Source organism: Hyposmocoma kahamanoa, unplaced genomic scaffold (genome assembly GCF_003589595.1).
Source record: "Hyposmocoma kahamanoa isolate Upper Pololo Valley unplaced genomic scaffold, ASM358959v1 120, whole genome shotgun sequence".
Lineage (NCBI taxonomy): Eukaryota > Metazoa > Arthropoda > Insecta > Lepidoptera > Cosmopterigidae > Hyposmocoma > Hyposmocoma kahamanoa.
Genome location: NW_020653415.1, coordinates 186950 through 208918, shown reverse-complemented (window position 1 = coordinate 208918; position 21969 = coordinate 186950). Strand labels below are relative to the sequence as shown.

The following is a 21969-nucleotide window of genomic DNA, read 5'->3' as shown; positions in this document are numbered from 1 at the left end:
CTGGATTACCGGATCCGTTTTTCCGGATTGCAATCCCTACTTGGACAATATGCTTAAGATAGCGCATATCAACGGCATCTACGTACAATACGCAATCTGCAAATTGCAATTTTGTTTGCAAGCTTGTTTTTGGTCTACAACTACTTATTGTCATAAAGAAATGGGCATAAGTGGAATTACGTCAAAAATATTTATTGCTCCATTAAATACAGAAAAATATAACCCACATCCTCTCCAATTCTTATCTCCTTCGACAATGTTAGTCGATAAAGTTACAAGAATTGGAGAGGATGTGGGTTATATTTTTAACCGACTTCAAAAAAAGGAGGATGTTCTCAATTCGACTATATTTTTTTTGTATGTGTGTTACGCTACAACTCCAGCATTTGTGAACCGATTTTGATGATTCTTTTTTGTTAGAAAGAGAGTAGTGATAGTGGTCTCATTTAAATTTGATGAAATACTGATTCTGTATCTAATGGAGCGAAAAAAATTTTTGACGTAACTCCTCTTATGCCATTGCGAAATGTGATATATATAGTGATTACGTATTCAATTTACAAAGACATTTTATCAGGCTAAAATGTAACCCATTATGAATTTCCTAAAAATACTTTGTGGATATCATCTACCACAAGTATTAGGTAGAAACACTTTGAAACTGCATTTGAGATAGTTCGTATATTTTGGTAGTTAGAATAGTACTCGTAGATGCCGTCAATGTTGCATTACCTATTTATGAGTTAACTCAGTGCATTAATCTTGATACTTGCATTGTTTTGGACTCTACAAATTAAAATAGATAAATAGTCTGTCATATTTCTATTTACTCCATAACAAAGACAATAGTTCTTTAAACAATAATATGATATAATTGTAGATGCAATGAACGATGCGCTACAATGGTTTTATGACTATGTATCAACTGCTTTATTCGGTGCGCCAACTGACGTCAACCCGGTGCAATTTAGCGATCCAGGTTTGACCCAACCATTTTGTTTTTTATTTTACATAAATAAGATACATTTTTTTATTTTTTTTTGTCTTATCATTGTTATCGTGTACCCAAACAGGTGTTTTTATTTTTTATCAATTAGCTAAATATACAATATAATATATTTATTTCTATCATTGTCTTGCTAAGGGACAATAATGAATATAAATAACCGTAATATTTAAAGTAGTTTAGTGACGTAGAAAATGTATCAATGACATATTATGTTGTTGTAAAAATATTATCTGTGTATTCATTGTAGTCGAAAGTTCTATAAATTCAAATTAAATCATATCACACTTCTGTACGCGTGAATCAAAGTTGAAAAAAAGACAAAATTTCAAGTTGTTTATGTCCTCTACAAAACAAGCACAAGATTGGTGATAGTCACCTTATAAAACCTTGAAACCGACTCACTAAAGTCGTATGGAACATTAACATTATGAAGTTTCAAAGGACTTTTTGTTCTTCTTGGCCTAATATAGATTTGCGGAGTTGTCATATAATACTTGTTGGTGACATTAGTGATTTGGCACAAGAGAACTCGATGTTCTCCGCCGTATCCAACTATTAAATACTGTTTGTTTCAATTTTGTATTTAAATTCGTCATAAATATATTTCGAAAAATAATTGTTCTATTATATTATAATGTTTTATATTACATTCTTCTCTGTTGACTTGGATTTGAATACTTCAATCCAATGCCATGAAATTAATAATTTAAAAAAATGTTGGATGGCAATAAAACGCGAAATTATTGTAAGAGTTAATCCCATTATTATTCTGTTTGTTATTTTTACACGCTGCAGTATAGGTACTAATAGTTAGCCAGTTTTATTGCTTGTGAGTTGAATATAAGAATAAAATAGTCCATAGTCGATAGACACATTTGAAATACATAGTTAGATTAGTTTGTTTATACTTAATAATTATTGAAGCATTTCAGATAATCAATGAACTTGGCACCATTTTTGTTTACATTTGACGGTGATATTTTGCTTAGATTAAACATTTTGTACAATTTAACACTATAAATTAGCACACTTCATACTTCTACATGGTACTATAGCAAGAAAGCTAAAGGTAGTAATTACTAAGCCTTCGTCTTTTTGTTCACGAACACAAGGTGTAATATTTGGCTATAGAATTGACATTTTAGAATTGGTGTAGGTAATAAATATTTACTGTAACTAAACGGCTGTAATAAATTGGGTATTCGGCAGTTACTACTACTCCGTCCCCGGGCAATGTATCAGCAGCCGGTACTATACTTCGTAATAACAAAGCATTAAGAACTTCAGACCTTACGCACGAGGCATTGTCTGAAACCGTCTGGATCGCAACAGAAAAATTGAAACAAACAGCTAAACAAGCTGGCGAGCATTTGACAAAGACTTCAGCTGAAGCCAATGCACAACTAAATGTGATTGCTCAACTCGCATCCGCCAAATTGCACGCAGTTGCGAGAAATATAGATGGGAAATTAACTGCGCAAGAGCTCAATGTCAAATTGAATCAAATCGTTAAAGACACCAATGAAAAGTTAAACGAAACAACTAAAAAAGCAAATTTGCTATTAAAAGAAAACGCTAAAGAAGCATTTGTGAATTTATCCAAAATTTCAAAACAGGCACAAGAATCTTTAAATAAAACATTAAAAAACAAAGTGAAACTTGAAAAGGAGGAAGAACAATCACAGATAAATAAATCAGGAAAACATAGCGAATCATCAGAACCAGGCACTAGTGGCGCTAAAAAACAAAGACTCCGTGCTTCGAAACCCGGTGTGTTCGAGACCTTTGTTGTATGTAATATAGACTTAAGCCGCGCCAACCTACACACGATAGGTAGACCTGACAAGTACAGATAAAGAGCAAAACTGCACTTAATCTTGCGTTTGAAGGCGTGACTTCATAATTGCTATTATATTTCTTTTATATTTCTAATGTACAACTCCGCTCAGTTGTGTATTAATTACCAGCGGGACAGAAATCATTTCTTGCTAAAAAAAAATCTTCTGTCACAATTTTAGTAGAATGAACTTAAGTATACCAAATAGACGAAAACTTAGATAAAAATTAGAACGTACCCACTAAAAAGGGAATGCTTTATGGAATAGAGAAGAGTGACTGTCCTGAGAGGAGACCATTGCACAGATGTTGCGAAATGTTTGGGTTGATACATAGGGCGCCCTATAAGTTTCCGGAACTGACCACTTACATAAACAATATTTAAATAGTAATTACAACATTTGAAAATGGAACTCTTTGGCTGTAGAGTACAGTTTGTTTCATCTGACTGTCACTTGTTTTTACATTGTGGCGTCTAAAATGACGCTGAATTGGTTGTCTACATCACCATGGATTTAACTCGTGAAAATTTTCGTAGTATGATTTTCTACGACTTTAAGTGTAATTTAACAGCTCAGCGGAGCTTCACTCGGCTTCAAACTGCTTTTGGCGATGAAGCGCCATGCAAGATGACTATTTATAGCTGGTTTGCCGAATTTAAACGCGATCGTGCGAATCTCAGTGACGGATTTCGTGATGGTCGCCCGTCCACTGCGGTGAACAACAAAAACATCAATGCTGTGCGGCGTATGATCAAAACAGATGTCACATACCATGAGATTCGGGCATCTTTAGGCATAGGCATGAGTCAAATACAATCAATACGACACAAAGATTTGGGTGTGAAAAAGCTGTGCTCTCGGTGGATCCCACACAATTTGACTGAGGCAGCAATCGAGCGTATGGGTCTTTCGAGATGAGCCGAAACCAACAATAGTGGCGCGCGTGCTAAGTGCTTCTAAGCGGATGATTGCTTCTTTTTTTAATAAAACTGGACACGTGGCTACTATTGCTGTGGACAATCGTTGTACCGTGAATAGTGATTGGTACACGACCATTTGTTTGCCGGAAATTATTGACAAATTTCGTAAAAGTAACTGTAAACGCCGTATCGCCTTGCACCACGTTAATGCCAGTTCTCACACGGCCAGACAGACAAATGAATTTTTGAAAGTGAACAACGTTGACCTTATGAGCCATCCCGTCTACAGTCCCGACCTTGCACCTTGTGACTTTTATTTATTTCCAAAAATTAAGAACCAGTTACGCGATTAACGATTTTCATCACCTGAAGAGGCTGTCGAAGAGTATGAAAAATATATTTCAAAGATTGTCACAGAGGAGTGGCATAAATGTTTTCAAAATTTGTTCATTCGTATGAAAAAGTGCATTAACGCTAACGGAGAATATTTTGAGAAACAATAAATTAATTTCTGACCATTTATAGTATTTTTTTCTTATTCATTCCGGAAATTTATAGTGCGCCTCACGTACAATATATTACAAGATCGATGAAATTGACGAATGTTTGAAGTTGGGTCTTCGTGTCGCGCCTCATTTGCGCCTTTTTCTTCGTCGTTGCACTCCTAGCCGCTGCCAAATTTGCTGGCGAACGGAGCCGACGCTCCGATCGCCTGTAACTGCGATCGGCCCTCTCCCGATAACTCGGCGACCTCCTTCTGAAACATCACCGCTTCACCGAAGGAGACCACTGGCTCATGGAACTCTTGATCCGCCAGCATAACCGCTACTATGTCTGGCGGAGAGAGATCTTTCCAGATCGGGACTACCAGGGTGTTCCGCTCGGAAGCCCAGGCTCATTCGCTCTGCCTTAACTTGTAAAGTTTGGACGTTGGATTGCTGCGAGAGTGGTTGAATCATTTTATCCAATTCATCCTAAAACATTTAGACACCCGTCACCAATGTTTTGCGTCCCTAGTCCCTACTATTTTTCCTACGATTCCAACATCATTTTAGGGAGGTATTGCGTGCGCGCTCTTCACTAGTAGAATTTGATTTTGGATATTTCTTACTAATTGACTTTTTGTGGATAATATGATAATATATCTAATATGAAGTTTCCCGTAAAAATATGTAACTTGAAAACGTTTGCATTAAAATATTTTTTGCAAATAGATATAGAAAGTGTGTGATGGAAGATGATGATAACGAACGTTTTAACTCATGTAGCGCCCAGGTGCAATCTGTTATATTTTTAACGAACCATAACTTTAGATTTTGAACCATGTCTACAAAATTACACTTAAGTTTGATTAGCTAGTATCCAAAATACGATGAAGCCACATATAAACGGAACCTTGTTAATCTATCCCCAAAACGTACAATATGACTGTCGGGTATAGCCTATCGTGCGTGGTTTTGTAGAATTGGCGCGTCAGTTAGTACTTATTGTTGTTAAATCAACAATGAATGTAGTTGATAGAAAAATGAACCGCAATGGGCGTCATTATACATCACAGCGTATTTACATGTATTTTAAGACCATCATTTTTATTTCGCATTCACCATTACGTACAATCCTGGTACCAGTCTATTACTCGTTTTAAAGAGTACAATAATGTACTCATTAATAAACATTAATATAAATTAATGTTTTTTTTTATTTATTTCGAATTGTTGTCCGTGTCCTTTGACTGGTATCTTCCCTGGTGAATGATTCTTTGATAAAATAAAAGGTTTTATGATGCAATTTGGTTTGGAGTCGACTTTTTCGTGCATAAAACGCGTAATAGAATGCATTTATATTTGACCTTGACTGCTATAAACACAACTAATGACCCGTTCACACGGTTATGATTCCCAGCGAGTGAATTTGCGCATAGCAGGTTCTGTGTACGTGAAAAGGTTTTGCGAGTCTCGGAAAACGCAAAGATGGCTTGTTTAAGTTTACTTACATTAGAGCTCAGCCGTGTACTCGGGATTTAAGTTTTCTAAACTCGGGAGAATTAATTAATTGTATTTAACTCGTTTGTGGACAGTACTTAAATATTACAACACAAAAACATGTTACTACATGTCTTTGTGTAATTGATTCAATATAAAATGTTCAATGTAAATAATTGAATTTTGTCAATACGTTATTCTCTATGGAGAAGCAGTAGGCGGCAGCTATACAGAAAGCACGCGGAAATCGCATTGTAAAGCCTGTAGGTTTTCAAAATCCCGGTACTATTATGATCAGGGGCCTTATTGTAAGTTTTCATATATGTAACTTAACTATCGCGTTTGCGTTAAATTTTTAAATTAAACCTTATGAATAAGGTCTAAATAAAATTTTTAACGCAAACGCGGCAGTTAAGTTTGGATGATTACAAATTGCACTAAGGCCTCCGAAATCGGAGGCCTTAGTGCTTTTACGGCAAGCGCTATTGCTGTTCACGAACGCGTTAACTTATCACTCGATTTCAGGCCTCCCGTGGCTGCACTCAACCAGTCAGTTGATACCCGACTGACTGGTCGAGTGCAGTCAAGAGTCGATGATAATTGATCCTTCGTAGTCCATAGTAATAATTTACTTATTCTCTTCCACAGTGAAATTTAAATCTAAGGACATGACGTACAATGTAACAATTTGATTGTGAAAGACTGATGTTCAAACTAGATATAACCCTGTGTCTTGAGCTTAATGGCAGCGTCTCGCAAATTTTGTATCGAGATCTCGACGCCTGGCGTAGGTCGAGGCGGTTCTTATTTCACACTATCAATAGGAAGCCGTCGTCGCGTCGTCGCGTCGCCGCGTCGCACTTGTTTAAATACCGCGCTCTATGTGTGGAGCTCTTTAGACCAATTTTATTTCGGTCAAACTGTAATGTTATCTATGTATCTTGTCAGGTGGGAACGGATCAGGACAAGGCAACGAAACGGAGGATGAGGACCATGAGTTCTTCGATGCCATGGAGGAGGGCGTGTCGTCAAACGCTGACGACAAAACTGCTTTTGTAATGAAAGTACCAGTGAGTATTCTCAGTATCAATATGGTCTGCATCGCGAAGACCTGTTCCACGTTTCGTCGTGATACCGTGATTCGTACAATAAGTATTTTTATGCCAAGGCTACCTAGGACGTACGCGTAGGCGACACGTGATTGAAAAAAAAAACTTAAAAATGTACTGCGTAATTCCTATTAGTCTATTGTTATTAAAAACTGTTTTAATCGACAATAATACTGCAGCTTTATCATAAACAAAACAATAAACGTTTGCACTCGGAAGTTTATTCTGGAGCAAGAAAGAATTGAACATAGTTTTTTCCCTAATCTGTGTGATTTACTAACGACGCCATTAAGGTCTCAGACCCAACAAACATTTTCATTATTTTAATACTCTCGTTTCGTAGTTTGTCTCTGGATTTTTTGTGAAGAATTCTATAATTCTAAGATCACAGGATACAAGTTCGGTTCAATGTTTCTTATTTTTGTAAGTAATTTTGATTTTAAATTAAAAAATGATGCTAGATATAATATGATATTGTATTTTTGTAAAGTAATTTTTTACTGTTTTTTTACTGATTTTTATTGTAGTCAAAAATCGGTTGTAGCGTCTATTTCTTTTTTTGTTGCTTTTCGCGGATAGCGTTTTAGCCACTTACGAGGTTTTCGACTTGTTTTTAAAATGGGGAAACTTATAATAACATAATAATAAAATTTGGAACAAGGATTATACAAACATATAACTACAAAAATGTTTTACAAACACTATTTTGTTTTGCCATAATGTGTTTTTACAGTCATCTTTTATTGATAATTGAAATAACGGTTTAATCGCTTTCGTATTGAAATGCATTGGGATATTAATCCCCGTCGAGTCTGGCTTCGTACACGGGAACAGTATTTTTTTTTCTTTCTATTACTAAACCATCACGTTTGTTGATAGAGCCAGCTTCAAATAGTGATGTAACACTTTACAGGTGTGGGATCTTGCCAAGATCTCACTCAACTTCTAATTGCCACGCTCTTGGCAGTCGGTACAAATTTTGCAATTTTAATACATAAGGAAACGCTGTAGGCTTTTTCCTGGTCTGATTTGTATTAACCGCTTGGTGGTGACTATGAATACATCAACCGAATTAGGCACTTCAAGTTATTCGCTTTCATATGTTCACTTAGTAAAATACATAAATAAATGTACGTAACTAACAGTCGCTATTATATATCCTTAACACATAGCGTCATACTTCATTCATGGAGCACGCGGTGAATGTTCGCATTGCAGGTTAACAGAAAGAGCAAAGTGAAGAGTGGCGAGAGTTCGGATGAGTCCGAGGGAGAGACAGTAACCGAAACACAGCAGGTCAGTGCGTTTTTCATTTCATTGAGATGTCTTCGCTGTATTGCTTAAGACTAATTTTCCTTTCTAACGATTTGGCTCCTAATGCAAATTGACCGCGTCAAAGGTGGCCATGTGCATTTATGCTGTCTTTTTTGAAGACGGAGTAAAATGGCGGTTCATTGCGCAAGTGTTGCCCGCTTGTGAGCAGCTAGCGATCGCTGTCGATAAATATTCTATCGACTATCTATTGAATATTGATCACGCTTATGGAACAAATAGCCGAACTTGTTTCATTTGAGTCATCTTCGACACATTATTCATCCAATTACTGAGCACAAGTTGGTTTCAATTGTTATTTTTTAAGTTCGTTCATACATACACTGTATTCTGAACTATGTTTATGAAAAATACAGTCTTTAAAATAAATTCTTCTTAAAACGTATACTAATAAACATTTTTCTCGACACTAGAAGGCCAACTGTCAAAATAAGAATAAAGTAGGCAGTAACGCAATAGTAATCATTAGAACGTCCTAACATTCACAATTCAGTTATTTTTGGCAAAATTTTATTAAAAAAAATTCTTTCACAGTCTGTCGATAAAACTATCGACAACAATTACATAACTATTTAAAATTTTATGAAACTGGCATCCCTACAAATGTCACTTTACTCCGTTACGTCCGCTATACTTGACTGTCTACACGGTCAAGCTTCGACGTAAGTAAACTTAAGCAAGCCAAGTACATATTTGTATGTTTGTGTGTTTTCCGTAAAGACGTGGATAGATACACAATCGTGAACTTGGCGTGTGCAACATGTCTTGTACTAAAGCTCAATCGTGTAGGCGGCCCTTATTGTCACGCGTGGTATTTGGATGTGGAATGCATTTGGTAATGACACAAGCCGCGTCGACACTATAAAGGGTAGTACGCGGAAAGAAAAAGGACTATAATATTTGTTGTGTAAAATTCAAAAGTTCACGGGAAATTTTAGTTAATTACTCAAGAAATTTAATTGACTTATTCAGACATTGACTTACGTTACATTTACAAAAAAAAAAAAAGAATAGTCGTGTAACAAAAATGTCGTCAATGGGAGGCTTATGTCCAGCAGTGGATGCGTGTAAGCTGATATTTATATTTCTATATTTTTTTTTTATGAAATGGACTTGCTCTTGACCACTACCTAGCTCTGGAGCAAAGATAGGACCTACGAAGGAACGAGCTCGCCCAGAAGATGCCTATTCAGTCGCACTTCAAAGATACCCGGGCTGTATGAGTTCTGAAACACAGTCGCAGCCAGAGAATTCCATTCCTGGGCTGTGCGCATAATAAAAGATGATGAAAAGCGTTTAGTACGCCTGAAGGGAATATCTACTAAGTAAGGATGATATCTCGCCGTACGTCCGGATGTCCGATGGTAAAAGGAGGCGGGCGAGATGAGCTGATGGAGCTCACGGGCACACTCACCGAAATATATTCTGTAGAAAACCAACAGACGGACAACTTTGCGCCGGTGGGCTAAACTATGGAGTTTAGATTCAAGCTTATCGATAGAATTTACAATGTCGGGTAAAATTTGCAATGAACCGGACGCTGAAACTGTAGCCTTTTTTCGAGCAAGTGACGCCTCACTTGTTTCGTACATAAAGTACGTTTTATTCAAAATTATTATATATTCCATTGACTTACAATTATATGGACGTCGGGTCCGCGCTAAAAAGTGTCCTCACTTGTAAGGCGCTAAAATCGTATACAGAGCGCCAAACTACGCTTTAGTCTTCATTTGTTCGACTGACAGCGCGATACTGCGATGACATTACAATTTAAATTTCGAATAGGTTGACTTGGGACATTTTTTTCGTGGTTTTTGTATTAGACCCGTCGTCCATTTATTTGTAAGTCAATGATATATTCATTGTTAAAGAAACGATTCTAGCTCGCATATTTAACCCTTATACTCTTTTGACATGTGTCATACTTTACACCCGTAAGCTCGCACGCTGTCATGGCAACGATAGTAAATATTTGCCGACATTTACAAAAGTTGCGATAATTCAAAAACTATCAAACGGTTTTACTTGAAATAAAAAAAAAAGTATTCTGCGATAATGTTGTATTTTTGTGGTCAGTAATTCAAAGGGATTTATCACCTCATACCATTATAATTACTCGACAAACTTACACACAAGGAAAAATAGTAGGTGTTGGTTGTAAATAAATCATTTTTGAAAATATTAGGCAACTTCGATCAAATAAGTTATACAATTTGTAATGTTGAATGTATAGCTAAAAATCCTACATAAGTGGTTTTATGTCTTTCAATAAAGATAACAGAGCTAAATGCCTTAGAACTAAGCGGCCATTTTCTGACTGTCGGATAGCGAATGTAAATTTGTATTATCAAGTAATTGTTGATCTTCAACCAAATTGGAAAATAAATTAGTTTCATTTGAAGAAAATATACTTATTTCATTGAAACATACATTGAATTATAGAAATATTCAACAGATAATAACAAGCAAGGCTTTATGAGATAGGGATACCCCATTTGCATCTCGTTTTTCTTTTGTCTTATACTCTTACTAGAAAGATTTTTCAGGTGAAATAAAACAACGTATATTGTAACAGAATAACTGTATTTTTCTCTGTTACACTCATTTTAGACGTCATTCAAACAAAATATAAAAGAAAATCATAATCAAAACCGTCACTTATTTGTATGAAAAAGTTGAGTGAAATAGTGATGTACCGATGCCGATTGAGGTATCGATAAATCACGTACAAATGATGAACCATGCTACTAAATACTAAAAGTGAAAAAAAGAGACGAATGGGTACATAAAAGGTCTTACGATACAATATCGAAGTTTTTTTTGACAACTTATTATAAAATAATGAACTCCTGCACCACCAACACCAAACCAGATGCAATATATCATAATCATAATCATATAAACAAATTATTTCTTTTTTATCACGAGTGGTAAGGTCATATAATGTTATCACTCTCGTACATAAACTGTCTTACGATAATATATCGATAAATCGATATATTATGGTCGATGCGTTATGGGCAGTATAATGATTATCGAAAAAACTCTGCTACTAGCCCATGAAACTAACTCGTTGGCTTGCTCCTCTTCCTCGTCGGTATCGCTGGCTCTGTAAAGAAAAGAAAGATACTATAGAATAAGAACATCTGTATACAAATATTGTGATAGTTTTGTACCTAATTAGAGCATAATAATACTTACACAACGTCTGATATGGGTTCTGGCCTCGCCATAGGAGCCAGAGTTCCGTCGCTCTGCACCACGAAAATATTACTTCCAGATAATAGCTGCAATGAAACAAAATTGTTATTACTAGCACAATATTTCAAAAATATCGTAACTACGACCAACATTTATCTTAACAAAAATACCCAATTTACAATGTGAGACGCATGTATATTTTTTATCCTACCCTATACAACATTATCGCCTACACCTCTTGTTATGGTTAACTCAACCACTTATGCTCATAACGAAATTCTTTGAAATCAGTTTTGTTAACGTAAGTGGCATAAATCATAGCAAAAGTAAATGTGACCCTTCTTTGTTTCACTACAAAGTGGGGCCACTTTATAGTGAAACAAACAACACTCCAAAAAAAAAAGGGTCGCGTCTGGCAGAGCAGGTAGCAAGGCAGGACAGAGTCACGCTTTGTTTCTCTGAAGTACTTTGCTAAAGAATTTGCACTAACTAAACAAATCTGATTCCCACTGGACCGTCTATTGGCACATTAAGATAAGCTTTGAAGTAACTGAGCATTTCATGAAGGGAACACGGGCGGCCACACTGGATAGGAATGTGAATGAATGTTTATAATTTGGGCTGCGGATGCGGAGGTCCCGCGTTTGATTCCCGACCGGGTCAACGTAGAAAAACTAACTTTTCCATATTGTCTTGGGTCTGGGTGTCAGTGGTAACTTCGTTGTTTCCGATTTCCATAACACAACTTACTTTAGCTACTTACTTTGGGATCAGAGCAACGTATGTGATATTGTCTAATATTTATTTATGCATATAAACATTACCTACGAACATATGTTTGAGTATAATACTATCTGTTACTCACGTTCAGTTGGTCGATTTGCGCTGCTAGGTCGCCCTCCTGTTCAATTTCCTCCTCAACGATCTCCTCATCTGACTTAGACTCCTCATCGTTGAGGATATCAATGAAATCATTGGGCACGCTTTCGTTTCCGGGGTTCCACGTCTAAAAAACATTATCAGTGCTGTATAAATTAAATACATACACAAAATCGTACCTTCCTCGGGTAGGCAGAGACCACAATTTACTACTATATAAATTATGTACAATAAACATTTTTACAATTATTTACTATAAAATAACGGTACGGAATATTTTATCCATATTGTAGCGGCACTTATTATTTTTTAACAATTATACCTACCTTGTTAGATACTTGGTTATCGAATCTTAGAACAAAAAAGGAAAAATGAAAGTAACAATATTTTACACTTTTCGTTCACAGATTGTCTTATCGATGTCACCTACATCGACATGGAAGCACTATTGCGAATATGGCGTATAAAAATGGCGGTCATATTTTTGCAACATGTCAAATAAAAGCAGAAATTTACGAAATTTATTCGCTTTCGATCAGAAATATAGGCAGAATCCTATAAAAGGATGTTGCACTTGTATTATTATTACATATTATATACAACCAAATGTTTCTTTTAGTCAAATAACACATTATAAAGTATTTGAAACACAGAAAAAGTCGTACCGATAACTTTGAAAGTGAAAATACTTACGTATTACTGCACTCACAATTCATGTTATGATAGCATTACTTAGGTAAAAGTCCAATGCATATTTTCTATTAGCAATCGGAACAAAATTCACTCACTTTTCACTTGAAAACACTTATTTGATAAACTCAAACAACGCGCGCGAGCACTTCGTTCGCCGGGAATTTTCAAACTGATATAACTCGATACCACAAACAAAAGGTCACGAGTATTATACACCAAATGAAAGAGCACACCATCAGCTTTGTTTTCACGTACAAACCATCAATACTTACAAGGATTTGGCTACACTAAAAAAATCTTTTCAAATTGGTAGCGTATGCGTATGAATTCATACGCATGCTGAGCCTACGGTAGTAGAGCATTGTGCGTATGAAAACATACGCATGCTGAGTTTAAGGGTTAATAAGTTTATACAAATATTCAAATGTTATGATATAAATTTGTGTACACACGCAATTTACAGTTACGTCAGTTTGTGGATAGCGTAGGTATTACACTTTAGCCATCACTTGTTTTTTTTATTTGAATCGTTAAATTTATGCGTGAGTCACGATACAAACTTTAAACAAAGGACAAAAGAAATGTAAAAATTCTCAAAATCGCTTTCTCCCCTCCTTCTGGTACCTTAGTAATAATCACATTCAATTTAACCATAGCGTGGGTACAAGGACACTATAGCACGCTTTATTCTCTTTGCTTTCAAAGTATATATCTGTCGCGTGGACATTTGGCAGTGTGAACAGTGCATATTTATTTGAAATAGGTAAGCAGCTGTAGGACGTAGGTATACAGCATATGCTTGAATGACCTCATTTTTCGTTTTATATAATTCTAGTAACTTCATGGAACAAATTTCTATTGTGAATATATTCATATGACATAATATTTTCTACATTTATATGCAGTAACCTTTTGCAATGTGGACATTGATTGAGGAGGGTTCGATTCCAGGTAGGTCTAATTTGATTTTGGTATCTTTTTATTATAATATCAAGTGACGGGACGAACAAGTGCGCCTGATGGTAAGCTACACGCCTGTCCATAACAGTTGCGGTGCCACACACGAGTTTTAAATCGCAAAGATCTAAGGGGCAATGCCACTGCGCCCGTCACTCTGAGACATAAATTGAGAAGTCCCATGTGCCTGTAATTTCACCAGCACCCTTACCTTTCAAAAGCGGAAAACAGTAATGCTGACATTACTGCTTGGTGGCAGAAATAGGTAAGGTGGCAGTACTACCCTGGACGAACTCTTTCACAAGGAGCTCTACTGTTCTAAACCTGGTCCTGGTGTTCCGGATAATGCCCCGGAGTGCATGTTGCTCTGGTACTCATAATACAGTGAATTCCATACTTTCAAGGCCAGGTGATTGGTTGTGTTTTACATTTACTTGCTCTCGCTGATCTCCAAACAAAAAAACAAATTCATAAATAAAGCGAGTAAACCGCCAATTTCACTTTAAACAAACATTGTAATCCGTCTATTTAAAATAGTATATTTTTTATCGAGGAACTAAAACAAGCCAATATATAGCCAAGATGGTTAGTCACCCGTGTCTATTAATTACTCCGAGGGTTTATATTGGTTTTTAGTCTCGAGGAAAAAACTTTACTTTTCAATTCGATTGCGAGAAAAAAATATTACTATCGTTTTCGCTCTGCATCGAGTATAACCAACCACAACAACTAGTAATAGAGACGAAATAAGGGCCATCCACCCCTGGCAACTCATCAGGCAAATCGGCCTTATATCACTTAAAAACCAACTCGCGTTTGTGCTGAAATCACAAATTAGAAAGCTGAAATAGTACAGCGCCAACAACTGACCTGTTTGTACGGCTCTGTATATTCCAAAAATATTCTGTATTTATTGTAATAAAGATAATGGGGGCATTTGGAGTGGGAAAAACGGCAAAACATCTAATTACAAAACAAACGGAACGGACTTCATAGGTATTTAAATATTAAATATGTAATTTTTCTATTTTCGTCCATTATAGCAAAGCTCAAATTAAACTGGTCGATTTGAAGTGAAACCATTGACGACACCAGTAAATTGTTTCGAATTCGGGCTGGCCAGTCGGTGCGCAGTTGTCACAGTATTGATTTGGCAGAATAATTTTCAAACAAATTAAATGACATTTCGTCTCTATTTCTGGTTATAATTATTCTATGTCGTTCTGCAATAAAATTACGAACCAAAATTCTGAAGCTTTCGCGGTATTTTTTTTCCCAACCACGACACAGTTATAACAAACGCACTAACGCGGAAAAATAATATGGCGCCACCGTCTATTCGGAAAAAGCACGGAACTAAAATCGAGTGTACTACTGGCTGTTTCAGTTTGTTCACTCAAACTAAATTGAAAAATTAGTTACTTTTTAGTCCCTAGGGATTAAAGGATGCACTTTACTCCCTTTACGTAGGCCTATAAACATGTACTTTTAGAACATCAGAAGTGAAATGGTAGATTGTACAACAAGTGCAAAAAACGAGTGTGGATAAAATGGGTAAAATGGGTTTTATGAACGAGTTATACACTCTGCTTTTTTCTTCGATTGCGAAGAAATTAAACAGCAATATTACAAATAAACGATTATTTAATTTAAATTGAAAGTAAAATTACAACAATTAGACATAACAGGGATTTAAAAAATAAAAGTAAAACTTTATTATAATTATTAATACAAAGATCGAAATAAAAATTTAATTAGTAAAACTTTATCTTATAAAGTTCTAGTGTGCGTGGCTGTTGGCGCAGGCGTCATTGCCTCGGTCTTAAACGACGATTTTATTTTATGCACTAGAGCATAAAATCCTATTTTGTGCAGCCTACACCCAACATAAATACGAACTTTCAAGAGCATGAGAAGTGAAAATGTTATTTTTGCAGAGTAGAGAAAGGGAGAGAGAGAGAGAGAGAGAGAACACCGACCTAAACGAGACTGTTTATGCTTCTCGCTTGCACCTGTGCGGTCCTAATTTTTCTAACTCTATCATAAGTCGGTATCTTTCGGTTTAGTCTGTACTTTGGGTGCGTGAAAACAGGCCAGAATAAAGACGTTTATCATTGTCACACCCCGGACACTCCATACAACGGTCGAAATCATTTACCTACTACTACTACATACAGCAAGGCGCTATCTGCACATGCGCAAATGTGTGCGTGAAGTGGCAGGGTCACCCATCACTTTCTTGCACTATTACCTTACGTGATCAGAGCGGCAACATAGTGAAAATGCTAACGCGAATCTATCATCTATGATTCTATTAATAGAATCAATCCATCCTAATAATTACACACATCTATTACGTATTTATATCGATATAATATCATATTTTTCATTAACTCACTAACTAGAGTAATATTGAACATTTATTTAAAAAATATATTAAAAGCACTTAAAATTTTATATTTTGGACATGTACTTTTAAATAAGGTAACCAAGGTATTTGAAATTGCGTGTCCAAGTTGATCATCATTACTTAGTTAATAATTAGGTATATTCGCTACTTACGTAATATTTATCGGCAATATGAATTGAAAATTCGAGAACCCTTGTCTACTAACTAGCTCACGAAGTCATGGCGCCTCATTATATTGATATAATAAATCTGTATTTTCATACATACATTATATTACTCTGCAGTAAATAAATGAAGAAAACAACTGAATGAGTCTCAGACATAAGTTTTTTTTACTTACTTACTTCGTTTCATCTTTCAGAAAATAATGATAAACAGCCGTACACAGCACTATTCACGACCTTTATAAATAGTAATGTGAAATAATGTTTTATATTAACGTACAAGTTTCGTAATGAATCAATGAAAACTATACTGCCCTGCTAAGCCGAAAGGCGCAATCTCTGAGATAAGCTTTTTTCGTTTTTTTATACCATTCAATAGCTACAATAATTTCGCATCTAATGGTATAATAGAAATACCGCTATCTAACTTAAAACATTTAAAAAACCACTAAGAAGTGTTTTTAAACACAATACAATTACATAAAATGCAATTTATAAAGAGTCGATTTTCTCAAAACTTACTCCGATTGAGATAGCGCTTTTCGTCTTATCAGGGCAGTATATTCAAATATCAAAGCCGTCTTCGTCTGAAAACGGCTCGCCGCGGCGCGCCGGCAGCCTTGTTGTCGTTCAGTCAAAGTGACCGGCAATGTGCGAGGCGTGGTGCGGTATCTAAAGCTAGGGAGGGGCGGAAAGTGCCCGTTCTCTTTACTTTTTGTTCTCTGTCATTGTAGTAAAAAAGAGAGGTACTTAGTTTGTGGAATTTTAGGCGTTCTATTCAAAAGAATTGTACATAGTAATGGTACACCGGATGAACTATATAAAAATGTCGTTGATTAATATAATTTGAGCCTAGATGAGTCAATATCTTAGATAAGGTTATAGAACATGTAACATGTACCCTTCGCCCCGGGTATAGAGCACAATAACAAGCTTTCGCCCGTCTTCTGGTACTCTAGAAGTGGAAGTATGCCGTAGTCTTATGGCACAATAACTCATTTGCTATTCAAGTGGAACTTTTTCAGCCATTTCCATCCATTTCATCTGCTTGTTTTAAATTTTTTTCTAAACATAATCGCAAAATGAAACTAATTACAATTAATAGATTACAATATTACTTCGATATTGTTTGTTCCGGTGATAGAAATGTGTAGAGCTAAAATAAAGATTATATTATATGGTCATTTTTGTTATAGTTTGTTATCGGTGCAGGTTCTTAAAATTGTTAATGATTTAGAGATCATTGATTTGATTTCTCAAAAAACGTTACACTTAGAAAAAATATCAAGAATAATTCATTAACATCACTTTATTATCTTAAACGGTAATATAATTAAATCAAGTAATGATTTATTACTTTTTGTTGGCAATGTACAGCGAAGTCATTGCGCGCCTTTGTTTGGTGTTCTAGGTCGTATTCGTGAAGGACAAAGAAGGCGAAAATATGGGTGGCGTGTCTGAGGAGGCGGCCAGTACCGTCACTAAGCCCAAAGAAGACATCAAAGTATGGGTGAGTACCAACGTCCTTGAGGGACCTACATCTTATTTTACCTAGATTTTTTTTCTACACTACCAAGTGACGGGACGAATAGGTCGTGCGACTGGTGGTAAGCGACGCGCCTATCCATAACAGTTGCAGCGTCATTCATAGCTTTAAATCGCAAAGATCTTTAAATGGGCACTGCGACGACGCCCGTCACCCTGAGACATAAGTTGACAAGTCGCATGGGCCTATAATTTCTCCAGCACTCTTACCCTTCTAAATCGGAACGCAGTAATGCTCACATTACTGCTTGGCGGCAGAAATGGGTACGGTGGCAGTATTTCCCTGGACAAACACTTTCACAAGAAGCTCTACTGCTACTAAAAGATTTAGTAGCAGTATAGCTCCTTGCTAAAGAGTTCATTTTTCACCTGTTTCTGTCGCAAAGCAGTCCAATTTTAAAGGTGCAGGTGAAATTACAAGGACATGACATTTGGCAACTATGTCTCAAGGTGATGGGCGCAGTGACAGGGCCACTCGGATCTTTGCGATTCTTTTGCGTGGTACAACAACTGCTATGGATAAGTGTGTCGCATACCACCATGCGCACAACTTATTCATCCTACTAATATCATAAAAAAGATAGTTGCGAATGCTTTTACATTAAACGTTTTTCATATTCTGTCGATAATTACAGACTTAAAAAAAGGAGTTTCTCAATTTTGCCCTCAGAACGAAAAAAGGCACAACTGCTATATGAAGTAAGCATAGTTGTGCCTTTATTCGTTACGAGGACAGAATTGGACTGTATTTTTTTGTATGTATGTTAGGGTATGTACAAATCTAGCGAATGCGTCGCACATGCGCCTGTTTGCGAAAGGCTCGCGAGAGACATAAATACGGTAACATGTATTTAATTGCACGCATACAGCACGCGTGCAGCGCGCGCGAGCGCACACGCGATAACTCAATTTATGAATCGATTTTGATGATTCTTTTTTTGTTCGACAGAGGATATATAGTTGAAGATATATTATTCGCGCCGCGATCTCTTTCAAGGACTTATCCTTTCTATTATAATAGGGTTATAAAACCATTAACACTTCTTTTACTCACTGCTTCTTCTGAATTCTAGTACTGAATTATTTCGTTAATCATCAGGCCGTTTTTTTTAAACCTGTATGTAACGCACTAAGTCTGTTTGGTCTTTCAAAACTCCTCTCAAAGCTCATTATCTTACACTCTTAATTTTTTTCTCATGTTCTTACCTGTTTTAGATCTTATGTGTTGTTATTATTATGTTTTATATAATTCTTCTTTCATTTTGTGTAATCATATGTATTTTTTTGTTATTTATTTATTTTTATTTATTTAAGTATTTTATTTATTTATTACTATTATTTTGGATGTCTGTTTTAGACTATTTTTATGAATATCTTTCTTTTTCATTTGTGCATGTGCACATATATGTTTTAAATACGTCTTCTGTTGCACTCTCAATTAATTACTATCTCACAGTTTTTCCTGTAACCCGAAGGTTGCATGGAAGAGATTGCTATATAGCAATAAGACCGCCTGTTGTACCTGTCTTTTTATTTTTTGTTTTTTTTTGTACTTTGTCGTAAAATACCGACTGTCGATTCTTTTCTTACTAATTCAACGAAGTTATTTCCGCATGACGTTTATCAAGTTTGAAATTAAGTGCCAATACGTAAAGATATTTAAACTAGTTGTTTGCACTATATAGGTGACACGTGTGTTACTGAGACGGCTCATTATTTAGACCTATTGTACTCTAATGATGAAGCGATAAGACGAATCAGTGTAAACATTGACCTACCAACAAATGGACGTCGGGTCTGATTCAAAAACCACAAATAAAACGTCCGAGGTTAATCTATACAACCGTAGTGACATATAACGAAATGTAAAAACTAAAACATTTCATTTAAATTGTAACGTCATTGCAGTACTACCTAATTTTGCTTGCAAGAATTTATGGGCTCAAAAACACCATATTCAGCTTCTACTGGAAAGGAGATCCGCCAAATCCCATACAAAATTACCCCAGGCCCGGCGCCAAAATAATGTAACTCAATTTTTAGAGTAAAAATAGCAAAAATATTATATACTTTCGGTATTGCTAAATTCACATGCTAACATTGTCTTTTTGCCCGTTGCATTTTAATAGGGGCTCTTTGTAAAATTAAATGTTTTAGAGAAATGTCGTCATTTTTAGTTCATTAATCTTGTAATTAGTCATTATGGCGTATAAGCATGTATGTACTGTACTGTAAACTATGAAATGTCTACGACGTTGCCGTAATGATCGTGTACACAAAATACAAACGTCTGCCATTTCACAAGAAAATCAAAAGTCCGGGAGGGTTAAACAAAGTAAAATAAAGATCAAGGTAAGATATCGCACAGTTCACAGTACACAACACAACAAACGTTAGCGTAGGACTGCGCGTGAGCAGAGCACGCCAAAGCAAAGCGGGCGTCTGCGTGTTTCTCCCTCTAAACCATTATATGTGAGCGAGACAATAAGATGTATCCAGTTGTGCCCTCACGTCACAGGTGCGTTCATCCGTGCGTGTTCATCCTTTCTTTGCCGATTGCTTGAAGGTCATGCGGCCATTAAGTAAAGTCGCGTAAAGCGATAATATAACAATACAAATATACTTTATTTAAATTATTTGTTTGAACGTATTTGTTGTTGTACCTTTATGCGAATGTTGATATATTTATCATTATATAATACAAACAAAAAGCTAAAACTAAAACATTTGACTTGATTCTTCTATTTATTTATGGGAAGTTTATACTATTTTTTTTTCTAAATAAAAATATAACTGCAAATGAAATATGTTTATATAATATGATTGATATACATGCTTATATGCCATAATTATTTATTACAATGGTAATGAACTAAAAAGGACGACGCTTCTCTAATAAATAGAATTTTTCATAAAGCGCCTATGAAAATTCAACAGGCAAAAAAACTATGTTAGCATGTGAATTTAGCAATACCGAAACTATATAATATTATTGCTATTTTTACTCTAAAAACTGAGTTACATTATTTTGGCGCCGGGCCTGGGGTCATTTTGGCGGATCTCCTTTAACAAAATACACCATATTTAGCTTCAACTGAAAATTACTTGAACACAAGAGTAATGGAGTAAGTAGCCGTTATCGTAAATATGAATTAATTTTTATATATATTATTATGTCGAATTTTGTACAAATTCACCTAAAGAAATAATAATGTGTTGGGCAGATACATACATACAAATATTACAACAAATGTGGAAATAAGCGTGTACTATAAGAAATATACCGATATTCCAACTAAACGTAAACTCAAATATCCGTAGTTCCGAAAACCGATTTATAATAAAACGGGTTACGCTTTCGAGTAATTTTGATGCTTTTCACAAAGACAAAATTAGCTTTTGTTTTATAATCTTTCTAAAAAAATACATTTGACATTAAGAAAATTCGAGCTAACGTTATTTCGGGCAAATGTATTTTCTCACTTCTGATAGGTAAACTTCCCAAACCGTAAAACGAGTACAACACTATTTTGTTAATCATAGCTAACATATAATAAAAATAAAAAACATTTTAAAAATAAGATTAAAATCGAAGCGACTCTTTAGTTTCTTTGTTCTAAATATTTAAATCGCTTGTGGTTCGAACAATTGAAAATGACCAAGAAGGTTATAATAAGTTTCTTGAAATTGACATAATGGGTCTCTTTCCATCTTTTGCGCATGCAATGTGTAGAAAAAGGCCAGTTAGCTATTTGATTATTTTGTTTGCTTTTGTAATTTATATTTACGATTCATTTATATATTATTTAAATACTATACAACTGTACAAAATAACACTTTTAAATAAATGATAACACAATATATTAGTTTAGTGAAAATGTGGTACAAAATTCTGTTTCTACATTTTATTGCAGTAATTTTTACAAGTTA

General features: G+C 35.4%; 1 protein-coding gene across 5 annotated transcripts in view; it reads left to right on the top strand.

Moving 5' to 3' along the window:
• The window catches only part of LOC113240089 (oxysterol-binding protein 1), a 63033-nt gene that overhangs the window by 27180 nt on the left and 13884 nt on the right, over positions 1-21969 (top strand). For 4 of the 5 annotated variants that reach the window (XR_003311235.1, XM_026477301.1, XM_026477299.1 and 1 more), the window contains exons 5-7: positions 6698-6819; positions 8077-8154; positions 17906-18004. Coding sequence is in view for 4 of the 5 variants with exons in the window: in XM_026477301.1 (XP_026333086.1) it covers positions 6698-6819; positions 8077-8154; positions 17906-18004 (299 nt within the window). In the remaining variant the exon portion in view is untranslated. The remainder of the gene's footprint in view (positions 1-6697; positions 6820-8076; positions 8155-17905; positions 18005-21969) is intronic. The other variant, XM_026477300.1, reaches the window with a different exon arrangement.